The sequence below is a fragment of the Harpia harpyja genome, chromosome 7, assembly GCF_026419915.1.
Source record: "Harpia harpyja isolate bHarHar1 chromosome 7, bHarHar1 primary haplotype, whole genome shotgun sequence".
Taxonomy (NCBI): Eukaryota; Metazoa; Chordata; class Aves; order Accipitriformes; family Accipitridae; genus Harpia; species Harpia harpyja.
The window spans coordinates 13,351,274-13,374,448 of record NC_068946.1 but is presented as its reverse complement, the minus strand read 5'-3'; the positions used below and the strand labels follow the sequence as shown (position 1 = coordinate 13,374,448).

The 23,175-nt window shown below is 39.8% G+C and overlaps 1 protein-coding gene across 5 annotated transcripts in view; it reads left to right on the top strand.

The window, feature by feature from the left end:
* Nucleotides 1-5,170: 5,170 nt before the first annotated feature.
* PCNT (pericentrin) overlaps nt 5,171-23,175 on the top strand; it is a 101,946-nt gene continuing 83,941 nt past the window's right edge. For 2 of the 5 annotated variants that reach the window (XM_052793686.1, XM_052793685.1), the window contains exons 1-9: nt 5,172-5,360; nt 11,388-11,615; nt 13,607-13,657; nt 14,584-14,763; nt 16,208-16,351; nt 17,965-18,129; nt 19,442-21,919; nt 22,029-22,121; nt 22,347-22,523. In XM_052793686.1, the coding sequence (XP_052649646.1) occupies nt 5,304-5,360; nt 11,388-11,615; nt 13,607-13,657; nt 14,584-14,763; nt 16,208-16,351; nt 17,965-18,129; nt 19,442-21,919; nt 22,029-22,121; nt 22,347-22,523 (3,573 nt within the window). In that variant the 5' untranslated portion in view covers nt 5,172-5,303. Of the gene's footprint in view, nt 5,361-11,255; nt 11,616-13,606; nt 13,658-14,583; nt 14,764-16,207; nt 16,352-17,964; nt 18,130-19,441; nt 21,920-22,028; nt 22,122-22,346; nt 22,524-23,175 lie in introns of those variants that run through there. The other 3 variants (XM_052793687.1, XM_052793688.1, XM_052793684.1) reach the window with 3 other exon arrangements.

Below are 23,175 nucleotides of genomic sequence, written 5' to 3'. Positions count from 1 at the left end.
CTTAAAAATAATACACAGGCTGGTAGTCACTGGAGAGGTTATAGAAACTGAGATGTGGGGATACCAAAAATAGCTGTGCCGTGTCAGAGCTGGGGCTCAGCTTTCTTTGGCAGGGCTCATCTGTGAATGCTATGAGTGACACGGCAGGACAGAAAACCCTCTCACCTGCCAGCAGTTTTCCTGAGAAAGAGCTCTGTGTACATTTTTGTACTTTAAAACCCCAGTAGATTTTTCTCCCATTATCTCTGGCATCTTTGATCTCTTCATCCTTTGGGCAGCTGCAACAACCTTTGACAAGGAGTTTCCTAGATGTCCTAGACTTAAGCGTAAGCCTAGTCATGCAAGTAAACTGCATAAGTATAGTTGACTTAAGTGTTAGGGAAAAAAAGGATAACATTTAGACTGTTTTAAATCTAGATTCCTGAAAAGTTTATTGGAAATCTTCTAATTTGTTATGTGAAATTTATACAACTGTTCCCCATGCACTTTTTCCATACCATTTGCAACATAGAATCATTTAGGTACCATATTCCCATTCAGGTGTTTCTTTTCTAAGCAAGAGAATCTATTTAATTTGTCCTCAAACAGCAGATTTTCCTTGCTCATTGATCTCGTAACTCAGCTGGGAAGGTATAATGCAAGAGCCCACACAGACTGCTCTCATACCCACCTCTTAGCCTCCGCTATTGGCCACTCTCAGAAGGTGCTGCATCAGCTGGACCTTTGATCACACTGTGGCTGTATGTCTGTTTGTATGGTCTCGTGTTTATCCTAATTGCTTCTCTCTGTACCTTTCTAGTTCATAAACCATTTTGTGATGGGGTGACAGGGGTTGTGGGCAGCATTTGGGAAGTGACGTAGCAAAGCAAGCTGTGTTGGTGTCTCCAGACAATCACAACGGCAACAAACCTGCTATTAGTCATTGCTGATGCTGTAGTAGTGTTTTTGACTGCTGATGAATAATGAGCTGATGTTTTACCATCAACTGGTTTAATACAGTCCCCCCTAGAAGTTAAATTTCTAGAGCCTTCATTGTGAGAGGAATAGAGGGTTAAAAGAAAGGTTGACAACAAGAACCAAGTATTAAGTATTCCATTAAAAATAGAGCACCTGTGTTAAGCAACCGAGTTGACTATAGAGGAAAGGAAGAGAGAGAAACTTCTGCTTAATGTGACAGGTATCCCAGAGAAAATACTAGGTAAAAAAATGCTTTCCAGCAAATCTGCTGAGGGATCTTTCTTTTCTCACACTTACGGCTGCCCTGCTCACAGTGGGATCCCTGCTCTAGAGACATCTTACAACCTGCTAATTAATGACTTGCTGGAAACATGCCAGCTGGACACAAGAGAATCTTGCCAAAAAGGATCTATAGCTACATGGAATCACAAACTAGGGATCACACATGAACATGATGATGCAAAAGAGCAAAATCAGACAAATTTAATTCTGCAAAGTATTAACAGGAGTGTTAGTGCACCTCACAGGAGATAATTATTCTGCTCTATTTAGCAGCGCTGAAGTCAGAGTTTTAACACTCTGCCTAATTTTAGACATGATGGCTTAAGAGAGAAAGTAAGTCGAGAAAAAAAAAGATAAAAATGGTACATTTTGTAAGTTCTGAGGAAGACTTGGAAGGACTGGCTTTGTTTAATTAGTAAGTAGATGGTGAGAAGAGGACAGGCTAGCAATCTTTAAATAAATGAAAGGGTACAATCAAGAACAGGGTGGGTTTTTTTCTGTCTGGAAAGGCTGGGCAAGAAGCATTTGGCTTAGTGAGGGAGAGGAAAACTGGATAAAACCAAGAAAAATTCTTAATTATACAGTAAGATAAATGATGGAGCAGCTATCTAAGAAAAAACTTTCACATAATTTGTTTAAAAACAATATAGAAAAACAAACGTGATGAACATTGTAGGACTATTAGACCACTCCTCAGATACAAAAATGGATTAGATAACTGGTGAGGTCCATACCAGTACCACATTTCTATGATATCTTTTATTGATTTTGATACTTTATGCTCTTAATTTTAATTACTATGATTTCTAAAACACAATATAAAAAGAACCAAACAAACTGGCGTACCTGGAAATATCCAGAGACTATAAATTTTCATGTTCTGGTTCCCCAGGGAGGAGGCTCTATCATTTCAGTCTTAGAAGAGTGTTTTAATTTATCAAAAGAAGAGAGTTAAAAGAATAAAAAAAGAAACATACACACACACAAATCACCAACAGAGAAGTACATATAATTTCCTTCCAATCAATTGTCTGCTTCTGCCAATTGTAATGTTGCAAATTAACAGTCGAGAGCTTGTTAGGCTGCTTGGTGGTTACAAGTATCGTAAAAATGTCCTATGTGCATTTAAAGCTAAGCATATGAATAAAACGTATCTTACAGTTAAGAGTTATTTCATGCCACTATCATATAACAATATGTAATGTTGGTTTCTACTGTTATTTCTGAAAACAGTGACCCCAGTTTGAACCAAATTATATTTATGATTAAGTCTTCTTACTTATAATCAAGTACACTATACTAATCATATACTATACTTATGATTACTGTCTTTTTATACGACAATGGCAAACCACTAGTCTCTGCAAACACTGCTCATTTATTTGCAGATACGTTGCAGCAGCACGCAGAGTTCTCAGTAAGGTTTCATTACCAGTCTGATCTTAGTGTGGCATTTTCAGTGCTACTGCTAACTCAGTCAAGGTATAAATGACGTCTACTGCTTTTATGGTTATGTCAGGTGGGATTGGCCCCAGCAGAAACAGAGGTGGTGGCCCTGCCACTCTGCCTGGCTGGCTTCAGCTCCCGCACTGCAAAGCTGCTCTAACAGTGCAGAACCCCAGTCCAGCTGCTGGCAGGACAATTCGGGTAGTACCCAAACGGTCTTGCTGGTGCTGGCTGATTGCCAGCTAGCCGACACATCGCTGGAGACAGGTCCCTTTTCAAATATTTCCACCTGAGTCAATTTAATTAGATTAGCACTAGAAATCCTGACATTTTGACAGAGAGACAGGGATATAAGAAAATATAATGCATGAGTTGGTTATTTAAAAAAAAAAAAATTACCAATAAACCAAAATCCATTAAACCCAAACAAACATGACTTACTTATTTTACATTTTTAGCTGGAGCAAGAAGTCAAAGCAGTAATTTATTTTAAACCAATTTTTTTTAAGTGACATATCTGATTTAACAAAATTGCCATTATAAATGCCATGGTATATTATCTTTTTTCTTTTAAGAAACTTCTTTCTGCTGAGCTTACCAGTTTCCTTTTGCTTCTCAGATTACATAAGCTTTTGTGCTAAGAAATTTCATAATTCAGACTTTATCTCTTAGCATAGACTGGGGACAAACTCAGAATCCTGGCTACAGGGTCAGAGGACATGGCAGTACTACCAGGAGAAACAAATAAACAAAAAACCCCGCAAAACAGCCACGGGTTGACAAAGCAGGAGGTGACCCAAATTAGCATCACGAGTCTGTCTTTGCTGTCAGATCTAATGTCCCTGCATGGTTTGCTCACTGAAATTTCTACCCTTCCTTAGAAGGGCCAAACTGGTTGTAAAAAAAAAAAAGCCAACGCATACTGTCCACTGGCAACCTCTGCAGGAGTTTAAAACTTAATCTCTACCTTGGCTCTGGACACAGACAGGCTTTCTGATGTGTAGAGAAAGCCTTGCCAACCCTGCCTTGCTCCTAGTGTCCTCAGCTTTCTTTTTGGAGCACTGGGCACACACTGCTCCAGTCTTTTTATTGTCTATGCTGAAACGTTTACATAGAGATAATGTGGGAGACCAGAAGATTGGTACAAAATGGTGTATTCTGAGAATATGAACATGTCCATGTTTCTTCCCACATACTTTTTGGATTGTGGTTGACATAGGATTGGGAAACCCATATAGCACAGATGCAGTCCACAGGAGCAGCTAGGTCCAGCTCACGACCTGGAGGGTGCAATGTCTGAATTGGGGGCAAAAGTCCATACAGGTAAGAGCCCAAATGCATAGAAAGGTCCAGGGATAGAAAAGGAGTTGTCGGATCATGAAGATGCTTGTATTTCCATGTTTCTTAGAAAGAAAAAGTCAGCGTATTACAAGAGGTTACCTCTGAACTGAGCCGAGTGACAAACTTGATTAAAGCATGTGTTTTCCAGTATGATTTAACGCCTTCAAGAGACAAAGAAGCTGCCAGTTTTGTAGATGACTGTAAGGTTAATTATTCTCAATATTAAGAAAAGAGCACCTTATTTCTCCCTTGTTATCTGACAGTCATTTCCAGACCTCAGCTCTCGCTGTGCCTGTACTTCCAAGGTGAAGGGGCTCTGCAGGTGAAGCCCTCACAGCCCGCTTCCTGCACTGGAAACAAAGCAGTGGGCCGCTGTAAAACCCACACGCAAAATATACACAACAGGCAAACTAGGCGTGCTGTAAAGGGTCATATTTCCACAGAAGTTTATGATCAAGCTGGATGGTCAACCCCCTGCGCCAACACCTCCCTCTGCCTCCAACGGGGCTAGGGACCAGGCCGCCAGCGCCGGGACCGGTCACAGAGGAGCAGACACAGCAGATGGAAGGGCAGGGCACCCACAAGCAGCCTCTCTTCGCGGAGGAGCCCGCCTGGACCCGAGGCACCAGCGGTGGCGGCCCCAGGGCGGGCAGAGGGGGAAGAGGGAGCCGGAGAGCGGCAGCCGACACCGCAGCCCGTCCAGGCCGGCCGCTCACCGCTGCCCGGCAACGGCCGGGTCAGCTTTCCCGCGGCAGCCGTCCCCCTCTCCCCATTGGCTCTCTCTTGGCCCTGGGCGGGGCCGTGGCTGGCGGCCCGTTTGAAAGCGGCCATCCAGCGCAGACACGGTGGCGGACGGCTACCTCTTCTATTGGTGGCTGCTGAGGAGGGGCGGGCACTTGCGCGGCAGCGGGGTGGAGGCAGAGGGCGCGCTCCAGCTTGCGCTGTCTATCCCAGGAGTCAGTTAGCGAGGGTGGGCGGGGCTAGGCTAACGGTTGCTCTCGGCATTGGCTGGCTTGCCTCCTGCGTACGGCGATTCTCGCCAATTCCCGGAGAGCTTCCTTCCTTTTGCCGGGAGGGCGGGCCAACTCCTGCTCTGTTATTGGCCAGTGCTGGCTAGGGCCGCCTCGCGGTTGGCGGTAGAGCTGAGGCGGGCGGGGAGAAGGCGTTGAGGCGGCCATGACCGAAAGTTCTGTGCCCCCTTCGCTGTGACAGTTGGAGGAGCGAGGGGTGCGGGCCCGGCGCGGCTGCCGCTTCCGGGCCCCCGGCTTGCCCGCCACATGGACGCGGAGGAGGAGGAGGCGCGGAGGCGGAAACTGGAGGCCGGCAGGGCCAAGGTGAGGAGAGGGGGGTCCCGGCTTGGAGGGGGGGCGGGGGGAGCCGCTCTCGGCCCGGCCTGGCGCCCTGCGGTGCCCGCGGCCGGGCACCGAGCCGGAGGGGGGCCTGGCGGGGGGGGCTGGCTCCCGGAGCCGCCCGCGGCATCGCCTCTGCCCGTCCCGGGTCTCTCCCCGTCGGCGGGACGCCGGCGGTTTTTCCCTCGTAGCGTGGTGGGGTCGGTGCCGCTCCCGAAGCCCGGGCCCGGGGGTCCGGGCGGCGGCAGTGCTGAAGCGTTGCTGCCAGCTCGGAGCTGTGTCCGGAGAAGAGAGGTGTTTACCTGGGCAGCGTGGCTGTGCCAGAAATAAATGTGCCTAGTGGTGCTCCCTGAAAGGAGGTTGCCCGGGAGACTTCCCGAATTACTGCAGAGGTATATAAACATTATCTTCAGTGAGCAGGGAGCAGCTTAAAGCAGTGCATATATCTTCCTCCAGGTTCTGGGGTCTTTTTGTTTTGTTTTCTCCCTGATTCTCCCATTTTTACCTAGGATTCCACTCAGTTATTTGTGGAAATACTGTATTTCCAGGTGAGAATCCCCAAGAATAGGTGGTGCGTGTTTTATACTTCAATGACTAGTCCGCTTGCCCTTGCATCTGCAGGTGGGTTGTTGGAGAACTGGGTTGATTTAGTTTTTTTCCAGTCATGCTGTTAGTGAACACTTCACACACTTTGAGCAGTTACATGCCTTCAGCTAGGTGTAGTTTGGTGGGACGGTGTAGAGAGCGCATATGATACAACTGATGTACAAAGGTGACATTCTCTTAGTAATTATTGTCTGCAGTGATGTAATTAGCACTTTATATGTATACGTAACCCTCTTAGATTAAAAACTTCTGCTTTGTTTTGGTAATGATGATCAAGAAGCTGGTTAGAAATGCCTGATTACTTTTCTTTCAACTTAGCGTTTTGGCTGTTTTTTGAGCTGTTATTGTCATATTTCCCTTCTGGGAATCCATTCCTGAGTAAGGCTTGCCACCCTGCAGCTACAGCGTTTCCCTGTTCTCACCATCCTGGTAGGACTGGAATGGGGGACTGTAGCTACAAGAGGATAGCTGAAGCTGCACAGGGTGTTGGGAGGTGTGGACGGATCAGATATTTTCATGACGTACTACAGCCTCTTCACCCCTGATATCGCTCCTAGTGATTCTCCCACAGGTGTAAGGGCATGGCCCTTTCTGCAGAGGACCTGTCTGGAAATCTTGCTAGTGGGGTTGGAGGTGGCTTGGAGCTGTGCTGTCTGCTTCAGATCTTTTCAGCAGCCTTCTGTGTTTCTGTTTCAGCTCCCTCCTCCCAGCGCTGTGCAGAAGGCAATTAAAGAGAGCGTTACTGGGAGGGGAGCAGGGTTGTGGCTGGAGCTGTGCTGAAGCAGCTTGATGGTGGGCAGTACAGCTCCTCCATCCCTGCCCTGTCCCACCCAGATGCTGCCATGGTTGCCACTTTCCCCGCTCCCTCTCAGCAGCTCCTCATCAGCTTGCCCTCGCAGCCTTGTTATGTGCTGTGTGGACACAATCCCCTGTTGGAGAATGATTGCATGATTAGTTTTTGGATTAATACTGAGAGAGGAAAGTTGGAGAACAGGAGTTCTTCAGGTTGAAAAGTTAAATTAGCTGTGGCAAGACTTATGTAAACATTTCTTTTGTAACCCTTCTCTAAGTGGAGTATCTGTTTATAGTCAGAAAAATGTGATAGACTTGCCTTGAATAAGTTATTAGTTCCCACCTGTTGTACAGCTGTTGTTTGCCATCGGAAAAAAAAAAAGTAGGGACTTGCATTATGTTTCAACTTGTGTGTGCAGAGCCAATGTTGCATTTATTATTTTTTTTTAAACTATATGCTAAATATCTTTCATCTTACCATTTAAAAAAAAATTGTTAGCAGCCCCATCAATATTGCTGTTGCATGGTATCACATACCTGGTATACTGAGAGGAGAGGAGAGGAAAGGGTTTAGAAAGGCAGAGACAGATGTAGTGCTTTCTCTGCTTATTAAAATGTCACAGAGATCCATTACTTAGCTAGCAGATTGTGGGCACCAGACAATTTAAAAAAAAAAATGCCCAAAGAAATGAATGGAAGCAATATCCATCAGGACTTATTAAACGCAAATATAGTATGTTAGGGTTTGGAAGGCAAACACGTGAGCTGCACATTCGTTAGTATGTTCACGCCTAATTTCTACCGTGTATGGCTGCATGCTTGCCCTGTTTCTGTATCTTTACTTATATACCTGAAGTTGTGGAGCTAACTTACGGAACAGATGCATATTGGGCTAATTACTGGAATAAATGGACCTTTGGTGTTACTTGGCGTAGTCCTTTGCGTGTTCTTAAGCCCCTAGTAGGATGCGGTCATGCTGCTGAGTAGGTGGGCTGCAGGACAGTAACTTGCCTCAGAAACTTCTTTTGGGTAGCTTGTGTTTTGAAAGGCTCTTATTTAATAGAGCAGTAGGGACATGTCTCTCCTTTTTGTTCTTTTCCTTTTCTTTTTTTCTTGCTTGCTTTGTGCTGCCTTCCTCATGAATACAAAGGCAGTTTTGAAAGGGAGAAATGACTGTGAACAGGTACAGTATTTCCTTCCTGTGGTGCAGGCCTACAGCAGCTTAAGGTCATCCCATCTCCGGACCAATACAGCAGTGTTCAGTGTTCATCCAGATCAGCTTCCTGAATCATGTCACCGCATCACTGTGAGAGTGCTCACGAGAGCAGGGGACAGGAGTGCGAGTCTAGTTGTGTGTTGCAGGCCTCTGTTGTAGCAACCTGACTTGTAGCAACCTATGCAGTCATGCTAACTGCAGTCTGATAATGCTTCGATCTGGAGATGTGAGCTGCTGTGGGGTTTTCTGCCCCACCCTCCTCCTCCAAAAAAAAAAAAAAAAAAATTTTTGTCTTTGGCATCCTTAGAATTTAGTCTGCTAAATAATGACTTGGGAAAGGAATATAATGTGAATGTTTTCCTCTTTAAACCAGTACTTGCATTATTCTTTTTCATATAGCAATAAAAACTCCATTATGGAAATGCATTTAAGTTATCACCAAATAATAATAATAATAATGATTCCAACTGTTGTATTAATTGGAAATTGTCATGATTTGGCAGCTAAGTACTGACTGTATCAGGTACTTCAGATTTCCATTTTTAATAAATGCAATACTGATTGCCAAGGTAGTAATTGAGAAACAGAACAACCCCCAAGTATTCAGTGCTGCTTTTTTCTCCTTGTGTTTTTCCACCTCACGTTAGCTAGTATGCACGTTGGCCAACTGTGCTTCTAGTTACAGACCTATATATGCCATACCTCATGTGTGTGAAGTTTTTGCCATTCTTGCATTTTACATGGTAGGAGCTCAAAAAGGAGTGTGTGTTTTCCAGGAAGTTTTCCTGCCTCATCAGTTTGAGCAAGCTCTAGAAAATATTTCTGGGTTTTGTCTAAGAGTACTTGTTGCTTATGTTTACTGTATCTAGGAGGTGGACTAAGGTTTATTTGAACAACCAGTTTCTGTTGGTTCTGACGCATGTAAAGCAGTAAAGTCAATGAGTAAATCATGTGTGAGGTAGGCTGGCGAGAGCTGAACAGTGCTGCCTGTGCTGTAGTTTCCCTGTCTGCTGGCCCGTGCTGCTCGTGTCAGTCAGCTTGCAATAATGTGGTGGAAGGATGTCAGCACAGCAGTTAATTGGGACGGGGATGACACGGGGACCACCTGACACAAAACCTGGCAGGCTTGTTCTAGTTCTGGGATGCTTGTGTGGTGCTGGCCATACCAATTCAGAGGTGCCTTGCAGTTGCCTCTTAAGTGACTGGTCATGGTGAGATGAAGTTGCAGTATATTGGTACCTGCAGGAAGGCCGAGTGCTCTTCAGTTACGGAGAGCTGATTTGGATGCTACGATGGACAGCACTGCTGGTGTTGTGGCATGCTACATCTTGGCTAAAAGTGAAGCTTTCGCCTTTGCACGTGTTGCTAGAAAGCAAACTGAGCTCCTTCAAAAGGGGCATGATCTCACTGGGATGGGGAGAGTCAGGGTTACGTGCTTTCTTCATATTCACACACACACTACTTCATGTTGGATGACTGTCTGCATATCTGATAATACGCTTATAATGACACTTAAATTTATGTAGCTGATTAAAGGCTTTGGAAACCCGATATTGCCCTAAATAGGGCTTTTCCCCATTCAGTGATTCCATAAATCTGGAGTGTGTTTGACTCCAGATACTTTCATGGACCAACAAGTCCAATAGTTCCATAAAATTGTGGAGTAGTTGGATATTTTTGCATGATACCTATTATGATTTCATGTTTAATGCTTATGAATGGGACAAAATAAGTTTTGTTTTCTTTGAGCTGTGCATTTAAAAATCCATACTCATTTAGATGTTCAGTCATGGCAAGTCTTGGTATTTTAATGTCAAATACTTGATTTCCATTCGTGAAATCATTAACTGTTCTCTATGATGGCCACTCTCTGCCTTTCATTTCTCATCTTTTCTGATTGTTTTACTCCTGTTTTCCCTTTTTTTCCTGCTTCAGCAGCTTTTTCAACTCTCCATTTTTCTGCAGGATTCCTCCTATCCCTTTTCCCCATGTTATCAGGTTAATTAGGGCTGGTTTTGACATACATTGCCATCAGTAAGTGCTAGAGTTAACACCTGATTTCAGAGAATAGTATTTATGTCTCACTACAGCTTTATTTACTGATCTGTTCATCTTGCATATTATAAAAGGCAACAGGGCACCTGGCAATCTTTGTTTAATCTGCATTCAGTATTAATAACTATGGAAACTACAGAATGTAATCTTAAAATTAAGCTATTTGTATATGAACATCTGAACTGCTGGTAAGAAACTGATATCTTTCTTCAAATGCACCTTTTAAACAGGCTGCTCAGTGTAGCAGGTGTGTAACCATGTATCTGTTGAGTAGCTAAGCTGTCAGGTAGAAGTTGCTATAATGGGTGTAAGGAGAAAGGACTGAACTAAATCCATTTCAAATGTTGAATGAAAAGAAACGGACAAGACACTTCTGCAAGGTGGCTGTTTTACAGGAAAACCAAGCTGTCAAGCAATGGATTATCGTATATATTGCAGGTAGATCTTGCCAATTATGTTTACATCCCATGATCATTTGACTGTGTTTTATCTTGTCACAAGGATATATTAACAGTGCACTTGATAACCTATGGTTGTAACCTTGGAGAAAGCTTTTTCCTTATGAGAAGGATGTCTGGATTTATGTTGTGAGGGAGATGTTACTTGGAAATGCTGCCTAAACACAATACTAGTGTTCAAAATAGGATAATCCTTTTTAAGCAGTTTAAGGTGCTAAGGAAAGTTGGGTAATAAATTGTCAGTGACATTCTTTACAAGTCCCTGGTGCTTTGTAGAGCTGTGATAGTCTGATAAAGTAGAGCATCTGATTCTTCAACAGAAGAAATTAAAATGACCTGGCTTAATTGATTTTCTATTTATGTACTGTAGGCTGCTTTCTGGCTAGGAAGTTTTGCTGTATTCTCTTAAGGGGGTGGCAAGGAAGGAGCATGAGGATTCACTTCTGTTAATTTTAATCTTAAAGCTTACACTGGCAAAGAACTGTTTAGATACATTTGTAGGGGGTTACTGTTTTTGCTGGTCTTGCAGAAAGACTGCTCAATTATTATTTTTTCCTAATGATTCTATATATTAACAACTCGTTCTTTTACTAATCTGTCTTGCTGTAATTCTGGATTGTCACTGACACACAGTTTCACTGAGTAAAATTTGATTCTTGTATTGAAATGAGTCTTTAGTACTGGTGTGAGATTTTTTGCTTAATTGCACAGTTATCCAGTATGTTCTGAATGTGTAGAAAGTAGGAAGATAAAGCAGTTTTTCTGCAGATGTATATATTTTATCAAGATAGGATCTTCATCACCCATGAGTGTGTTAATCTTGTGGTCCTGCTACCTTTTTCTCACTTACCTCTCCCTCTACCTCTTCCAATCTTTTCTGCACAGTTTGCTTACTTCAGACAACGAAAAACAAAAAGTGACATCACGCAGTCGCAGAAAAAGACGGCGAAGGGGAAGGGCTCGTCTGTCCACACGCATGACGTTCCGAAGGAAGAGTACGCACTAGCGGCCCAAGATGTTGGTAAGGGTATAGAGAGTAAGGCTGAAGAGACCAACCTACTAGAGAGTAAGGCTGAAGACACCAACCTACTAGAGACAACAACAGAGACAGAGGTAAATCTTAGTATTTCTTGTGTTTCACTTCACTCCATCTGCAGATAACAAGTATTCCAGGTGACTGTTTTACTTAATTGGGTATTGGCTCTCTGGCACTGTCAACTAGCTACCATTGAGAAGTAAACTGATGTATTGTCACTTGTAGTAATTAACTCTCTTACAAAGTGATGTAAATAACTGGAAAAAACTTCTCCGTTATATGGACTGGACAGCTGGTATTGTCAAGGAGCTGTCTGCTGTTAGCTTGCTAAATTGAGGTCTTTCACCTTTCACTGCCATGAACTTCTCTTTGGGCAGACTTCTGGTTATGTGGCTGTGACTCCATGAAATGGCAAATCCAGATTGAGTGGCGTAGTAGATGAGCAAAACTGCCAGGACCTTGTAATGCACAGCATTAGTTTGGTTTTGTATCACTTTGCTGGCTCAAATGTGCTTAATGTTTTGTGAAAAAATATAATTTGTTCCAGCATGCTCTTAGTAGCCATTGTAAAGCCAGCATAGGTGTTATGTTCTCTGACAAATTTTGTTTAAAATGTGACTCTGTTTATGCCTGATGTATTTCAGTATGTTTGTACTGGTGACGCGCTAAAGGTGGTCATGTCAATAAACACAGAAACATAGCCTGTGATATAGTGTGAGATTACTAGACGTCTGCTAATAGATGTACTGGTCTGCCTGAATTAAGCAGTTGCTTTCTTGCTTCAGCTCACAAGCAAGATTTTTATTTTTATATCAGCTGTGTATTAGACAGTCATGTAACACTTTCTCTCTCTTTCTGTCTTGTAATAAAAATAGGCAAAATGTAGTTTTGAACAATTTTTTTTTTAGGAGTTCAGCTTGCTTCAGAAGTGGTTGGCTAATGCTTTCACAAGCCTCAGAAGCCACAAGGCAACTCTCTGTCTACAGCAAACTATATCTGTCTTGGTCTGGGAGTTTGTTTAGAAAGTAGTTTCCCAGTGCATTTCAGCATGTTGTCTATGCAAAGATTCATGAGTTTTGGGAAGGCACCGCCTTCCGCATAAAAAGCATCTCTCCAGCTGTTAGTGTGCTTTCATAACATACACCAATAGCATCAGTCTAGTGTATTTGCAAACCTGCAGTAACGGAGGATACCATTTGCATGTATTATCCTGCTTTCTGTTGTGAGGATATCCCTACTGCTTTCAGGATATCCTGAGCATAACATTAGCATTGCAAAGGCTTTTATGAAGCTACATGCCAAGCTGTTTGCACTAAGGAAAAAGCATACAGAATTTTGTTGCTCAGCCATAGCAGCGTCCTTATTACATTCATGTGAACTTAAATTAAAAACCAACAAAAATCACTTATTGCTTCTAAACAGCTTCTGTCCAAATAGCTAGTTTTAGTAGTAAATAGTAAAGCAAATGGAATTGCTTTTTAAGTTATGTGGAGGGGGCACCTCTAGGGGGACAGTAGTCATTGGAAACTACTTTGTGCGGATTCAAAATACAGGAAGGACTATGGGCTGGGTTTTCTAAATAGTGCTATAGTCATCTTTGTCTTGTTGTGAATTTAGTGAGAGGTAAGTATCTTTCAAGATATCAAGCTCCATTAAGTATATGTGTCAGAAAATAATACTGCTTTTGTAATTGTCAGAATGATTTTAGCATGTTTGTTAAATAATCTCCTGTCAGTTAGTTTACTAATATTTAGTAGTAAAGAGTACTGAACTGTATTTGCAAGCCACAAAAGCAGAATATAATACATTAAATCTCAGTGGTTAGACTTAGCCTGAAATTTTTGAGTAGACATTCGTAAAAATTAATTTTTTTTGCATTTATTTCATTCATTTGACCTGGAATGACCAGCTGAGTTTACTATTACAGTCAGTCTCTCTCACTGGTATGTTGTCTCACAACATGGACCTTTCTGGCTCATGTGTTTAGGGTGTTTCCAGAATAATTAAGCTTTTCCTTATGTATCTTTAAAATGGCCATGACTTAGTGTTTGTTTTATTTAATTACCAGGGGAGTGCTGACTTGTCCAACTGGGATGTACTGAATGATCATGCAGCTGAAGTAAGTGTGAAAGAAGGTATCTTTAGTAAAAGATGCTGATATATATGTGAAAGATGAGTATGATAATTGGTTGCTGAAATTATTAGTTATTGAGCATTGTTATCAAATATGATAAAAGTGATGCAATTTCACTATTTTGCAGTCTAAAACAGGTACTTATCTGTATGTACTTTTACTGGCTGCGAAACTGGTTGCTAAGAGAACTGGTTTTAGTGAAATCATGGACCTTGTCCAGAGAAATTTGAACAATGTTTTTAATTGAAATGTAGGTTTATTCTTTAATTTTTTTTCATACATTAAAACCAAAAAATATTTAAAATAATACAAGATACTGTCTCCTCTGTGAGAATTGTAATAATATTGCTCCTAAGAAACCACAGGATTGATTGGAACAGCTTTTCTCTTTGTACTTATTTTTTTGTTCTGTTGTTAAAGCCATAGAAACTCAGAGTATGTTGAATATTTATTTGCAATAGCTGCATACACTTGAATTTAATTTTAAGTCAAGAACTTCAGACTGTTCTCCAGTCAGCACAGATGGATGTAAAAACTTTATGTAATTTTGGTAGTATTCCCACCCCCCAAAATTGTAAGTTGGAATGTATTTTAAATCCCAACACATCTCGCAATGGTACTTTGCCACAATTTGGTGCTGTAGAATCACAACGCTCTTCTCCCTAATTTACCTTTGCGCCTTAAAGTATTATATGAAAATATATTATCTTTGAAAATTTTTTATTTGAAATTTTTAAGAATTAAGGACTTTATGTGTAATGTTTCTATTAAAGTCCCAGTGTTGAATTACTTTTAAACTAGAATTTGCTCAGAATTTCAGACTGAAGCTGAATTTATATTCAGAGTAATCACAAACCAGAAATGGCATATTGTTTTGGTGAATAAATACATTTTTTGTTTCTTTTATGAAGAAAGTTACGATAAATTCTGCTGCAGAATACAGTGAGCTTGATGCTAAGATGTGTCAGGCGAGAATAGCTGACTTAGAGAACAGACTTCTGGAGAAACAGGAAGCGATCAAAAGACTCACTGCACAGATGGAAGAGCTACAGCAACAACTTACCCAGCACAGTGACTCTATGCAACTTCAGGTATGTTTGATAGAATTGGGTAATGGGGATAACACTACTTTATTTTAATCCTAAAAATATTTAGGAGGCAAAACTCTAAGTATTGTGTGTTATTGAAAAGTACTTCAGCTTGCTAACATGTGCTGCAAAAACCAGTACTGAGGTTTTCCGTTCACCAGTGTCTAGAACTTCATATTGCTTGAATCAAGTGAGAGTAAAATTAAATTTGAAATGCCTCTATTTTTAGAAAGTTTTTAGGAAATTCATAGTTAAATTCTTCTGAGAAATGGTTGGACACTTGCTGCTAGTTTTTCTTGATAAATTTTCTTACTATATTGAGGAGTGGGCCTTTATAGAGAGAACCTGCAAGAACCACTAAGGTAAGTGTAGTTAATCATACATTGAGGTAGGAGCTCAATGTAAAAACACAGGACTTAAGTCAGTATCTATAAAAACTTTTATATATTTTTTTTTTAATATATATATTATATAACAAGGTCACGCTGAAAAATAGTGCAAAAAAAAAAAGAAGTTCAAACTATTGATAAGGAAGTACTTATTGAAATGTCAATGTTTCTGTGGATATGTCTGAAAACCACTTCATAGATGCAGCTAGGCTCCTTTTTAAATGTTCACACGGGATGACAGACACCACTACCACCACCACCTCAATGACTTTCCCCTAGAGATCATTCACACTTTTTGAATATTTGTAAATACTTGTGGCTCTTTGGTTTTGGGGTGTGATCTTTTTTTTTTCTTTTTTTTTTTTTTTTTTTGTAGTATGGGCAAATGATTAAGTAGGATAAGTCAGACTTTATTAAACTGACATGTACCTTCCCCTCTGCTGAAATATTAAAAAAGATATTTTGAATTCCCTTTCTCTAGCATTTCTATGTAAAGGTAAATTATCAGCTGCTTCTAAAGAATAGTTGCTTCCCCCTTTACATGTTGTTTTTCTCCTTCTAGGACTGGGGAAACAAAGACATTTCCTGTTGGTGAGAAATAAATTGAAAAGATTAATGTGATTAACATAAAATAGGATTAATGTATCCCATCTCATTAGCTTTCTGTTACATGGCTGAAAAGAAGAGCTGACAGATAGGAAACAATTTAGGGGGTACTAAATATTCATTATGTCCTGTAGAAAACTTGATTGCTTTTACATTGATAAGAGCTACAAAATTTTTAAGTAAAAATATTTATTTCATTACTGGTATCCTATTATTTGTTTAAAAAGTCACTTTTGATTAGCTTTGTCATCTCTGAGATCAGTGTAAGATTCCTTTTTCATCACCCTTGCCATCATGTTTGAACACAAACATTTGTCGTCCTTTAGTGCAAGTTTGTTAAAACTTAGTGTAACTATAGACTCTTAACAGCTTTGCTTTAAGAAAACTTACTAGGTTCCTAATATATTAAGAATATTTTAATTTGAAACGTGCACTTCTTGTGATCCATGTAGGAGACTACAGTCCGGGAGCAGAATGAAGTCATCAGGAAACTAACAAGCTGCCTTCAACAGACAAAGAAGGATCGGGATGATCTACAGGAAGAGGCTTCACGTGTAGCTGGTCAGATCCATGATTTGCAACTTCAGTTACATCAGGTGTGTCTCTCCTCCAATTTTTATTTCCTTACAAAGAGAGTAAGAACAGGTTTGGAATATGAATGTAAAAACATATTGAACTTATCACATAGCTCTTCATAGTTCAGTTTGCAGTGCAGCAGGGAAAATGATTTGAGGGCGAGGCAGAGTTTTCTTCAGTTGCGAGGGAGAAGTCCCAGAGATATCCTTATATTTTCCACTTGCCTGTGTAATGTTTGGGAGGTCATTACACTTCTTTGTCCATCAGTTTAGCCCTTGTTAGGGAATTTTACCCAATATTGTTGGTGGTTTGGGATCTATACACAACAATCACTGTAATGTTATGGTCTTAAATGTGATCAGTTTTCCTTGCCTTTGCCAAAGAAAGCTCTGAGTGTGTGCATGGGCAACCGTAACAACTCAGCTGTTATACAGAAACTTGCTATGTTGAGGTAATGTGACTTGGCTCAAAGAAGGAGATTTAAAATAACCTGAAGATGGTTGATATAGCCCCTATGACCTGCTTCAGTGCAACAAGTTGATCATGGATCTAATCCCTGGATAATGAGAGATACTAAGCCTTTCATGTACTTTTTAAATATTTTTTTTTTAAAATACTTCATTCTTTTTTGGTGATGCTCAGTGTTCTAGTGGCTATTCTCTCTGAACACCTGTATATTTGTTGTCTCAGGAGCCTTGTACTATAAGCCAAAGAGTAATATTTATGTTTACTTACCATTTCAGGTTTGCAAGATAAGAATTGCACTAGGAGGGATTACATGTCTTAAATGTCTGGATAGGAAGGTTTTTTTAAAAAAAAAAAAAAAAATTAAAAATAAAAACTGGGATTTACTGAAGTCAAGGGATTATCTTGAAGTTGTTGGTCATGGCCTGGAAAATAAATCCTCTGCTAAATGAAATTTTGGAAAAGGACAAAAAATACTGCTTTCTATGTACAATTCTGATTGCTATTGACAAAATAAGTGGTAATAGTGAAAATTACTCTACAGATGATTATTGGGATTTGCTCCATAAGCCTTTGAAAGACAACGATAAAACCTCTAAATAGCACTTCGGACATATGCTAAATAAAGCTAGTAATGTGATGCAAGTTGTTTGTGGAAGCATGTCAACTTTGATAACAGATGAAAATACTAATACGGTCTTAAATATTATCTTCTTGGTTTTAGCAAAGTCTTTAGAAAAAGGTTTTAAAAATGAATAAGCTACATTTTATTTTACCCCCATAGGGGTATATGTTTTCTTTTCATTTGGGGGGAGGTGTAGAGTAAAAAAATACCTTTAGTATTGAGCTGTAAATCCTTTGCAAAGAAGTCTGGTTTTGTTCATTGTCCTTTTACCAGTATGTCCAGTCCATTGGAAGTCCTGCTTCATTTTGGAGGCTTCATAGAGATGAATTATCTAACATTTACAACTTTACAGTAAGTAATAGTATCTAAAACATGACAAGTGTTGTCTGACTTTTTAGGGAGATTCTTATTCATTGAGAATGAAGGACATAAGGTAAATCTATAGTAAATGATTACAGTATATTTTGTGCATACCGTGAGACTTGTGTATGAGTTATTCTGATATAAACTTTCTTCTGACTGTGAGTACCTTTGTGTGTTCAGGTTAATGAGATGCTGAGGAATAAAAGCCATGGGAAGAATGAAGTATTAGAAGCCCAGCAGCAGATGTCCTTGTTTCAGAACCGTCTCAGAGAGCAAAATGCACATTTGGAGATGCTGCGTCAGAAAGCACATGACCTGGAAGTACAGCTGGAGTCTTCTCAAAAGGTAAAAATGTTTTAAAGTGCCTTTATAATTACAAGCTCTAGGTAGTTAAGTTTTTGGTGTGTTTGCACAAGCCAAGGTGGTACTTTTTGGAGGAAGAACCTGTAATGAACATTTAATTTGTGCATGAGGTAACATTGATGCTTCAGGACTGAAACTACACTTTAGTGTGGAATTAAAAATCTATTCTTCTGAAGGTAATGATATTCAGCTAAGGCAAAATAGCTGCTCACAATTTAAGATTTTTTTTTTTTTTGTATGAAGTAAGGATTCAGTTCTGGCTCTTTAAAATTTGCTTATTTGTTGAAATTACTGCATCAGTTTCTGTTGCAGAAGGATTGGTCTTTAACTCTGTTACTAAACTGTTGTATAACATTAAGAAGTTTCCATCAGAAGCAGGTCCATCTGGTGTTTCTTGAACTGAGGCATGTGGGAACATAACTGACAGAGGCTTGCAGTGGGGTGAAGGTTGCTGGATATGCTGTGTAAGCATATAACGATACAGTTGTGTGTGAACTTGAAACACCTAGATGAGAGTAAAAGTGAACTGTATCTGTAATCATGTTAGCTTCAGATACAAAACAAAGTGAAAACCTTGTGTGGGAATATTTTGATGCAATCATTCCAGAAACAAGCACTATGAATAAAGAAACTCAGTTAAAGTTAAAAAAACATAACAGATACTTACTTTTTTTATAATACGTATTTCAAATCTGGTGATAACTCTGACCTGCTGTAGTGGCATGGTCATGAAAAAAAGTCTTTTTTAGAAACAAATTTATAGGGATTATGGTTACTAACATACATTAAAGGAACAGCTTAAAAGGTCTGACTTCCTTTAAGAACATAACCAGCAATGCCATAGGTAGAAGCCTTAAACTTTTAAGTGAGTCAGATGAGTCAGAATTTGACATGGCTGTTCTGTTGGCCTACTCCTGCCTGCAGGAGGTGTTTTCTCTGTGCACATGGCTGGGAGATGGAGAGGTGTCTGTAGCTCTGATATTATTTTATTTTATTTTCGTTAAAATACCTGAAGTTTGAGACAGCCACTATTTTCTTTCTCTCTGGAGTCAGTGGCGCACCAGTTGTTATTGCTTAGGCAATTTGATATTTGTTACCACATTTGAAGTGTCTTTCAGTAGTACTTTCCACTCTCAAGGATGTGCTTAAATATCCTGTTACCTAGGCCAATGATACACCCTGCACTTAATGGTAAATATTATTTGTGAAGATAAGTTAAAAGCATGAGGCTTAAGGAAATTAAAACATGTCATATTTTGATGGCATATTTCATATGTAATATTTTATTTTTAAGAATACCAAAGATAAAGAAAATCTGCTTGCCCAAATGGAAGACGATATGAAAGATGCAATGCAACAGCTATACAAAAGCATGGAAGAAAAAGACCAACATATTAAAAGTCTTCAAGATCTACTGACATCGGAAAGATTTAGCTTGTCTATATTACAACGTACCCTTTCTCTCCGGGACTCAGAAATAACAGAATTAAGAAATGAAATAGCTTTATCCAAAATGAAAGAACAGCAATGTATTGAAGAACTGAAAATCAGTCATGAAAAGGATATTTGCAGACAGTTGGAGAACTTGAGGGCTGAGCTGGAGAAGTGCCACAGAAGAGAGATTGCAGAAGCCAAGCAGGTATATGTAGAAGAAACTCTTTTAAAATACAAGAATGAACTTGAACAGTTAAAAAAAGAACTTTGTGCTCTGAATTCTGAAGAACACATTCAGAATTTGAATGGGATAATAATTGATTTAAATAATAGTCTTTGTGAGTCTGAAATTAATAAAGAAAATTTGAGAAAGAAACTTGAAAACCAACAGGAAGACTTCCAGAGAGAAAAATCTGAAATTGAGACCAAATACAAGGATTTAATTGATGGCCTTAAGTCTCAACTTTCTGATGCAGAAGAGCAGGTTAAGGAAGCCCAGCAATATAAACAAGAAAAACAATCCTTGAATGAAGAGATTCAGAACCTGAATTCTTTCATCCAGAAATTAAATGAAAAGCGACTTGATGAGGCTGAAAAAAGTATAGATGTAGGGCAAAAGCATGATGAAGAGATTGTCTCAAATAAAAAGCTAATGAAATTGAGGGAAAATGAGATTTTACCAGAGGTGTTGCAGTTGCAGAGAGGAGAGCTTGAGGAGGTGTGGAATAAACAGCACCAGTTGAAAGGTGAAGGTGAGCTAATTCATGAAGAACTAGAGTTCCAGTGTGACTTGGGAGTAGACTCCTCAAGGGATCAATTAGAAGAAATTAAAAATTCAGACATCACAGAGAATAATGAAAATAGTGAAGGAGATAAACTGTCTGAAGAACACTTGTCAGAACTAGGGCTTTTCAGTGGTGATGAAGGCATATTGCCTAAATATCTCATCTCCACAGAGAGACCAGAAGAGTCATATGCATCCAGCACTTCTGAAGGTTATGCCATTGAAGAAGGTAGATGCAGTAGGTATTGGTTAGACAGTAGTGTGCTTCTAGAACCCAGAAGAGATTTTCTACCTCCTTCATTAAACTTGGTCCTTGATGAGGAAACATGTCCTAGCCATTTGGCTCAAGAGACTTTTGAAGAGACTGAGGTGGGAGCAGAGGCCTTTTTTTTGTTTTTGTCAGATAGCTCCCCGCAGCAAAACAAAATGAGTGACCACGATGACGTAAAGGATGATGAGATGGCTTGTTTAGTAGAGAGATGTGTGAAGCTAACTGAGCAGCTCCATGAGAAGGAGTCAGCCTTGATGAAATCTTATCAGGAGGCCCAAGAAGCTGTTGGAAAATGGGAAAAAGTAATGGCTGAGCTCTCTCATATGCATGTGGAACTGGATGAGGAACGTGAAGCACGGATCCGTTGTGAAAAAGAACTTCTTCAAAAAACAGAGAAGGAGAAAGAACTTGAAAACAAAATAATGTTTCTAGTAAAGCAGCAAGGTGTGGATGGAGGCCAGCTTTACTGTGCTGTAGAGCCTTTAACACAAGTGTCAACATCCTCTACCTGGCAAGAAATGGTAAAAGACCTCCAGAAAGAAAGAGAAATGTTGATGGTGCAGCTGCGAACTCAGGAGCAATTAGTGAAAGACGTTCAGGAGCAGAAAACAGCTTCTGATTCTGTAACAAGTGAAGTACAGTCTCTTTTTGGACGTCAGTTAGCTGCTTTGCAAAGTCAAAGGGATCAAATGCAAAGCCAGCTTGATGCTCAGAAGGCCAAAAATCAGACAATAGCAGAGCTGCTTGGTCAGAAAACCATATCTGAAGAAACATTGCTAAAAGAACAGGAGTTGCTCAAAGCTGAAATTGATAATAAAGAACAAAATTTAGCAATCTTATTGAAGGAAAAAACAACCTTAGGAGAAAGATTATCTGACGTGAAGGAGGATCTAATAAAAGCACAAAAAGCACTAGCAGAGAATGCTAGCATCATTGAGGGTCTTGAGAAAAACATACATGAACTTAATGCTGAAGTGAAAAGCCTCCAAGAAATACGGGAGTGTGAAAGACGGGGATATGAGGACAGGTTAAACTTCAGCAACCTAGAAATTCATAAACTTAATTCTGAAATAAAGGCAAAAAGTACTGAATACAGTGAGGAAAAAAGCCAGCTGACCAAAGAAATTGCCCATTTGAAGAAAGCTCATTTGGAGCTTGAGACTCGCTTGCAGGAGTCCCTTCAGTCCGCACAAGCTGTGCAGAAGACACAGTCCAAGATGGTGAAACATTACAAAGAGGAAATGGATAAACTGGAGACTCAACGCCTTGCCGAATTAACTAAAGTGAGTTTGACACATAAGAAGGAGGTAGGAAACCCCTATAGCAGCAGTAGTCTTGGGATTTCAGAATGCTTAAGGTAGTCATTGCAAATGTTTGTATGCCTGTTTTCAGATAGAAGAATTAAATGCTGAAATAAAAGATAAAGTGGAAAAACAGCAGAAGTTGGAAGAAGAAAAAAAGGAACAGATTGCTTTAATAAAAAAGGTAAATGCTGTAATTGGGTTTATTCCAGAAAAATAAATTCATTTGTATTGTTTGTCATTTAAGCAGTATAAACGTTTTGGAAATGCAAAAACCTATTAATTGTTTTTTTTCCATGGTGTCCTTGACTTGGGGTCAGGAGGAGGGAAGAATTTTGGGTCAGTTATTTATTAGGGGGCTAACTAACCATATTTTGAAGAAAGCTCTTTATCTGAGTATTCTCTGCAGGTACATGAACGAGAGCACGATCGTGAAATCTCTGAACTGATTACTAAACATGAAGAGGAAATGGAGAAGCTCCGTGCTGAACTAAATAAAGAACATCAGCAGCTGTTGGATGAACTTCAGCAGCAAATGGCAGCCACACACAAAGCAGAGATTGAGCAAGCTCAGCTCCAATCACAGGTAAAATAAAGAAACACAGTAATTACTGTAGTGGCTACCTGACTGTTGCAAAGAGAAGGCTCCTTGATTTTTGTGCATGCTATGTGTGCTTTTTTTATATAGTGCTGCAATTGAAGAATTAGGAGTGTTCTCTTGGTGGGTGGTAGTAGATATTTTCTACAGGAGTTCTCCAGGATCCTCACTGCAATTATATTTTAACTTTAATTCTGAAGAAAACTGGATGGTTAAATAGGTGAGGTTAAAAAAAAAAAAAAATTTTTGTAATTTTTCATGTCTTTAAGTTTTACAAGTAAATTTATAAAAAATACTAAACCCCTCCCACTGTTTATTATCCCACTAATGTAATTACGAATGCTTTCATGCTAAACTTAAGTATGTAAACCTGACTTTTTCCTCTAACTATTTACTGGGTATTTGAACACTTCCACTAAATGCAAAGTGGAAATGGAAAGAGTATGTCTTGTGTTAGGTCTAATTACAAGATGTTGGTGTACTGTTTAGTTTATTTAAGAATTGGAAAGTTTGGTTGGTCTATTTTAGCTGCTGTTTCTAATTGTTGTATATTCCTTGCTTTTTTTTTTTTTTTTTAATTGAGGCATGGTGAATTTTATTTCCACTTTTACAATACCACTTCAGAATGTTGCTTTTTAAC